The sequence below is a fragment of the Nicotiana sylvestris genome, chromosome 4, assembly GCF_000393655.2.
Source record: "Nicotiana sylvestris chromosome 4, ASM39365v2, whole genome shotgun sequence".
Taxonomy (NCBI): domain Eukaryota; kingdom Viridiplantae; phylum Streptophyta; class Magnoliopsida; order Solanales; family Solanaceae; genus Nicotiana; species Nicotiana sylvestris.
Window position 1 is genome coordinate 104,786,873 of NC_091060.1, and position 6,759 is coordinate 104,793,631.

The 6,759-nt window shown below is 38.7% G+C and overlaps 1 protein-coding gene across 1 annotated transcript; it reads left to right on the top strand.

Moving 5' to 3' along the window:
• Positions 1–2,514: 2,514 nt before the first annotated feature.
• Positions 2,515–6,314, top strand: LOC138889946 (uncharacterized). The gene is made up of 6 exons (XM_070173295.1): positions 2,515–2,532; positions 4,469–4,885; positions 5,023–5,249; positions 5,509–5,875; positions 5,966–6,072; positions 6,185–6,314. Exons 1-6 carry the CDS (start codon positions 2,515–2,517, stop codon positions 6,312–6,314), a joined length of 1,266 nt encoding a protein of 421 aa, XP_070029396.1.
• Positions 6,315–6,759: the final 445 nt, after the last annotated feature.

Genomic DNA, 6,759 nt, shown 5'->3' on the forward strand with positions numbered 1-6,759 from the left:
TTGAGGGATAATTGAGTATTGAGAGTCATAGCAAACCTCAATCTACCAAGCAAGCATAGATTTATTCCACCCATTAGTTTTATACCTAGGCTAAGGTTACAACCCTAGGATTTTCCTTTATTTAATAAAAACATCAAAGCTATTTCAATTAATATTTGCTTATTAGTTAGTTAAATCTCTTAGAAGTTAATTTAGATAACAATTACCCACTTTTGTTTGAAATCTAAATTTAGTTATTTCGAGTCTTTTCTTGAGTGTTTACTTTTGTACCAACTTAAACCCCATGTGGATTCAACCCCGACTTGCATTGGATTTTATAATTGCAACGACCGTTTCATACTCCTTAATTGAATATGAATTGGACGTGATAAATTTTTGGCGCAGTCCGTAAAAGAGAATTATCAGAGAAATAGCTGGAACTAAGTTGATAGAAGTGCGATCGCACTCGGAAAAGTGCAGACCGCAAAAGTACATGCTTCCTTTCTGCCCAGGTAACAAAGTGCAGACTGCACTCACCCTCTCACCTTCACAATTTCTGGGTATAACTTCAGCAGTGACTCCTCCTTTTACACTTTTCACCATTTTACTCTCACATTGCTACTCTAAGAGGTAGCCTACTTGCACTTTGTGATCACAAACAACATACCACACTCACATTAATCTTACCACACTAGCACACTCTGATATGTATCACTTAAAATCTTGGTTTTTTTTATTCTTGAATTTATTTAGGCTTTTTCACTTCTTTTTATTAGGCCATCTGTTATTGAATTCCTTTAATATATCCATGTGGGGTAGTTTAACATTGGGTATTTGTCAAAGCATGCTTAGTTAGGGTTGGTTTGTTGATTATCTTGCCTTTATCATGTTACCCAGTAGGATTAAACACATATTTTCATAACCTAGGTAAAAAGACTTGTTGCCCATCACTAATTTTAACTGTGCGGACCGCACTTGAAATTGTGCGATCCGCAAAATTCTGATTTGATAAACTTAAATGTTAGTTAATTGTGAGGACGCGCTTTATGTAACGACCTGACCCTTTGAGTTCTAGTACGCTGTGATGGCGCCTACTAGGCCATGAGTAGCTTCACTTTAGGTATTATGACCAGTACGTGTGGTCGGAACTGAATTTTGGGAAGTTCAGAGTTAATTTGGAAAGGAAATTCTCATTTCGGAAGCTTTAAGTTGGAAGAATTGACTAAGATTGGATTTTTGAGTAAACGACCTCGGAATCGAGATTTAAAGGTTCCAGCAGGTTCGTATGATAATAAGTGAACGAGTAATATTATAAGTGATGTGTGGACAAAGGAGAACCCTAAGTCTAAGTCAAGTCTGAAATTACATGATAGACTAAAGTTCCAAATGAGTACATACAAAACCTAACTTTGGACGAACATGCCTCTCTCTCTCTCTCTCTCTCTCTCTTTCTCTCTCTCTCTATATATATATATATATTAGACACATATCAAATAAAAGATCTTCGAGTCTAGTTTCTAACTCTTCAAACCATTTGTGATTTGGATATTTCTACAAGGAGTTATGGACGTTTTAGTAAAAGATATCCAACAGGGGAAAACTTGTAATACGAGGTACAACCTGTACAGCGCAAGGTACAACTCAGTGAAGCACTTATGCCTATATAAGGCAGTCACGGGGAGCAGCCATTTTTGGGGGTTTTCTTGAGCTAGGGATTGGTTCTTTCATGGTGGATTCGACCTTGGGGACTACTTAAGAATACAAGGTGAGTTTTTTGGATATTTTAATTAATAACATCTTATTAACACTAGTATTAACATTATTCAATTTTGAAATCCCTAAAAATCTTCCAAGTTGTTCAAGAACACCAAACATTGGATTTTTAAGGAAAAGCTCCAGGAAGGTAATACTAATGCTTCAAGCTCATTTCTTATGAGTCGGTGAGAGTAATTCTAATATTTGTTTCAAGTTGTTATGGTCGGATAATTGATTTCATAAACCCTAGTTTATGGCATGAATAGTGTTCTCGAGAAAATGAGGGAAAGATAAATAGTGTTCGTAGAAATGAAATTAAGGATGCAATGAACCTATGGAATCATTTTCTATCTTAGTTGGAAATGTTCAACTAAGTAATCACTAAATTGAATGTTTTGGAAATATCTGTTAAGGAAGATGATGAACATTAATTTGGCGGTGTTGGAGAATTAATATAGTATCATTGATGACTTCAAATGGGTATTAAATGATAAGAGTGGAGTTGAATGTGCTAGTAAGTGCACCTATTAGACGATTTGAGCCGGAGCCTTGTAGCCAACTTGTGAGCCATAAATGGATATTGCTAAATATTTTTGAGTCATATTTTGATTGTAATATGGATTGTAATTGTTTATATAAATTTGTTGGTGGTGTATGATCACTTTACTCAATGTTACAATATCGATGGAGGATTAATAGCTTGTGAATGTTAATAAAGCGAAAGCGAGTTTTGGAGCGTTGGGCATCGGTCGAGTTGTTTGAAAGGCCTGGGAGCCGGCTATGGAACTTCAAAGCGAGGTAAGTCTCTTTTCTAACCTTGTAAGAGGGAATTAACCTCATAGGTGAACTAAATTAATATGTGCCTCTATTTGTGGGGGCTACGTATGCACGAGGTGACGAGAGTCTGTACGTAACTACTAGTTATGCCTATGTCCGGGTAGTTTTAGGTTCACACCATGCCTCCTTGATATTGTTATTGATTTATTCTTATTGTTGCCTTGAGAAGAAGCGAGATTGAATTTGCTTAGTAAATGTCTTGAAAAGAGTTGAAATTGAGGAATTTGAGGTCTTAAAAGTTTTTATTTGAACTTCGTATTTTTGAAAATAATTGAAGAAATATTATAATAGCTTAAGAAATCTATGTGTAACCGCGTTGCATGTATGTTTTGCGAGCGGGGTAATTTTCTTAAAAAGCTACAAGCTGAATTTCTCTTATTTTGAAAAGAATCAAGAAAGAGATATGATTTTAATGTTAAATTTATATTTGACAACGTCAGAAGTATGATCCGCGAGCAGGGTGATTCCTTAAATTTATATTTTACTGCGTCGCACGTATGATTCGCGAGCGGGGTATTTCCTTCTACTACTCTTATGGGATCGGGCCGTTCGCCTTGGCAGGATTTATGTACCATACTCTCATGGGAGTGGGTCATTCGCATCGGCAGGTTAATAGATGTATCTATGGTTTGCGTCGTTCGACCCTCGGCAGTGCACAGTTTACTTTTATGTTTGATTGGGTCGTACGCCTCGGCATTTCGTATATATATTATCCTCATGGAATTATGAATAATAGTTAGCAAGAAGCCAGCGTATTCGAAGTTTTCCCTAATTTGAATTATGACAACCTCTTTGATGAAATCCACTATCTCTATATATATAAAAGCTCTGGTTACGGAGGAAACTTGTTGGTTGAGAGCTTGAGCAAAATTGTAAAGAGGGGAATTATACCATGTATTATATACATGTTTATTTCATATATTTACTCGGTTTCATATTTATTAACTTCTTTACTGTACTTGATATTGTTGGACCACTAGTAAGTGTCAAAGTCGATCCCTCATCACTACTTCTTCGAGATTAGACTAGATACTTAGTGGGTACACGTTGTTTCATACTCATAATACACTTGTTGTACATTTTGTTGTACGGATGCTGCGGCGTGGTTGACACGGGGACTTAGACGAGTTGCATCATATGTGCGATCCGCAGCTAGCAGAGTCTCCTTCAGAGTATTGGTATCTCCTTTTCTATCTAAATTGTATTCTGAATAGTTATTGTATTTTATTTTATTCGTTAGTAAATGCCCAAGCACTTGTGACACCGGATTTTGGGATGATTATGGGTTATTCAGTATTGAAATTGTTAAAAATATTATTATTTATTCTGTAAAGTCCATCTTTTAATATTAAATTGAAGAAAAATCATGATTTCAAAAATACTAAAACAAGAGCTAAATTGATTATTTAGTGTTGGCTTGACTGACAGTGGTGTCCGGCGCCATCATGACCTTTAATAGAATTTGGGTCGTGACACTTTAATTATGAAGACTGCGGTTTAAATTTTACGAACGCAAGGAGAGGTCCGCACTGACAATCAAATGACTTATCCTCTGAGGTCCTGAGTACTTTTACTCAAGTGCGGACTACAAAAGCAATTGTGTAGACCATAGTTAAATTTTTGTTGTCGCAGATGGAGTCTGCACTGTCCATCAAAGACTTCATTCTGAGGGAATGGCACAGCTGTGCAGCATTGGGGCCGCACTTGGATTTGTGCAGACCGCACTTCCACTTTGCGGACTGTACATGAAATTATGTGGTCCGCACTTGACCATTTGTCTGCTGCATGCTGCACACTTTAAACCCTACTGATTCTGTAGTGTCATCCAATGCTTACATGACTCATAACTGCTTGGTAACTTGTATATCAACTGACAACTCTCTTTGTGCATACACAGATAATAGTGCAATCAAGAGGACGAGGAGAGTCTTCTAAAGGAAGAGGAGAATCAGGGAAAGGTGGACACAAAGGTACCATGCACCCAAGTGCACAGAGGGCCATAACAAAGAAAGCAACAGCAGGCCAAGGGAAAGGTAGAAGCCTCTCGGAGCTAAGTTCTTATGTCCCATCCAGGGAAGCTTCTAAGGGGAATTCTATGTCTCTTCTTGAAGAGCATAATAAGGAGGGGTCTAGACCACAAGGGCAGCCTGAGCCCCAAGTTGTGTCCTCTAACTCTCACAGTACCTCCCAAGGCTCAGCTAGCACTAGTCATGAATCCAATGTAACTAATCAAGGCTCTGATTCTAATGATGTCCAGGAAGATGGAAGAGGGCGAACAAGTACAAAAGACGACATTGAAAGAACTGAGAAGAAGGTGATCTGGGAAGACCGATTTTTAAGCCTACAGGCCTATACAGATTTTTGGATGTGGTAGAAGTAAAGATCACTGAATCATGAAAGGCAATTCCTCCTCAAGGACATAGATAAATACAATCTAGATACTTTGAGTAGTTTACAAAGATAAAGGGGTGGATACAGTTTACAGAGAAGCTGGTGGATGTGAAGGAACACATTGTCCGAAAATTCTATGCCAACATGAGACATATTCTTAAAGGGAAAAAGATCATCAAAATGCGCAACCTTAAATTCAAATTTGATCAGCACACTTTGAATGCTTACCTTAGATTTCAAGATGTAGAGACAAAGAAATATTTGCAAAGTTGGATGAGAAGGAGAAGGTTAGAACATAGCTTGCTGAGATTTTTGCACCTTGGACCTACTCCCCATTGGATAGGTTTCGAGGTGCCAATCCTCCGAAACACTCTAAGTTTTGAGGCAAAAGGGTGGAAGACCTTTGTGTATAGTAGACTTGACCCATGCCTGAATGAGAACAATTTGTCGTTGGCATGAATAGTGCTGGTAGCTTCTATCATGGCCGGGTACCCAATCAATGTGGGTGCTCTGATGTCTGCCAACATCTCCCTTGCTGCACAGTAGGGTAACACATCCGACCCCTACCCTCATAACCATTACTGAGTACCTGACTGACGCCAAGGTGGAGCCCATGCCATTTGACACGCAGGTCGAGACAACTAGTCCTTTTGAGTGGTATAAGTTGCAAGAACCGAGGAACCCAAAAAAGAGCATTCAGTCTCCTACTACTGCTGGCCAATCTGATGAGCTAGTAGTCATAGCCCCTGGTCCCTCTGACATTTTTTCCACTTTAGCTGAACTTTCCACCATTGCTAAAGCTGACATTCCTGAGTCATCATCCTCAGCCTCCAGTCCAGTGCCTACACCAGCTCCGAGGCTAGGGTCTTTGCCTACAGGCCCATTGTCTAAGTTGCGGGTCTCAAATACACTAGTGAGCATCAATAACTGGATGCACACAACTAGTTCAATACTGTAAGAGATCTCTAGTACAGTTGCGGGGCAGATATCTTCATATCTACAGTTGGACCCTTCTAACATTGATAAGAAGCTCACCAAGGTCTTGGACAAACAGAAGGTGATCATGGGTACATTGGTACAATATGGTGCAGTGATTGATCGGTTGACCAAGTAGGTGAAGAAGATGAGAAAGACACAGGCAGCAAGAAGTTGGTTGATTCACTTCGATATGAGGTGACTAGGATAGTGAAGGCCGGTGACTTGCTATTTGATATGTTACTAGACCTACACAGCCTCACCCAGATCAACCTTCTCATGAGGATCCCACTGCACAGACTGAGGAGCCTTGCCTTACATCCAGCGTCGCTGAGGCAGTGCGTGATATGTTCAGCTCTCAGGCAGCTCCCACATAGGATGATGACATGATCCAGTTATCTAAGCCCGCTGGGACTTATGTTGCTAGCGTCATTGTGATGATAGAGGACCCTTAGGGAGTTTCTTCTCCCCTCTCTGCTCTTTGAACTTATTTCTCTAAGCATTAGGGATAATATTTATTTTAATTTGGGGGTGAAGAATTATATATTTGATGATTTGACATATTTATTGACAATGTGATGTAATTATTGGATGATTCTATTTTGTTTATCTTTAGTAGTGTCTTTAATTTTGTTTGTTTTGGTAGTTTAAATTGTATGCTTTTCTTATTGTTGTTGATAATAAGCCTTTGGTTTTCTTAATTACATGGTTCTTTCTAAATGTGGTTTCTTATATGAACCAGGTGACTCTTCTCGAGGATGGATAATGTGACAATCTTCTTAAAGGAATGAATCTATTCCATGTTTAGGTAATAGTAGTAAG

Bases quoted from the DNA above. Each gene is read 5' to 3' on its own strand.
- LOC138889946 (XM_070173295.1), top strand. The intron at 4,886-5,022 runs GTGATCTGGGAA...TACTTTGAGTAG, and splicing joins TTGAAAGAACTGAGAAGAAG to TTTACAAAGATAAAGGGGTG. The intron at 6,073-6,184 runs GTAGGTGAAGAA...ATATGTTACTAG, and splicing joins GTGATTGATCGGTTGACCAA to ACCTACACAGCCTCACCCAG.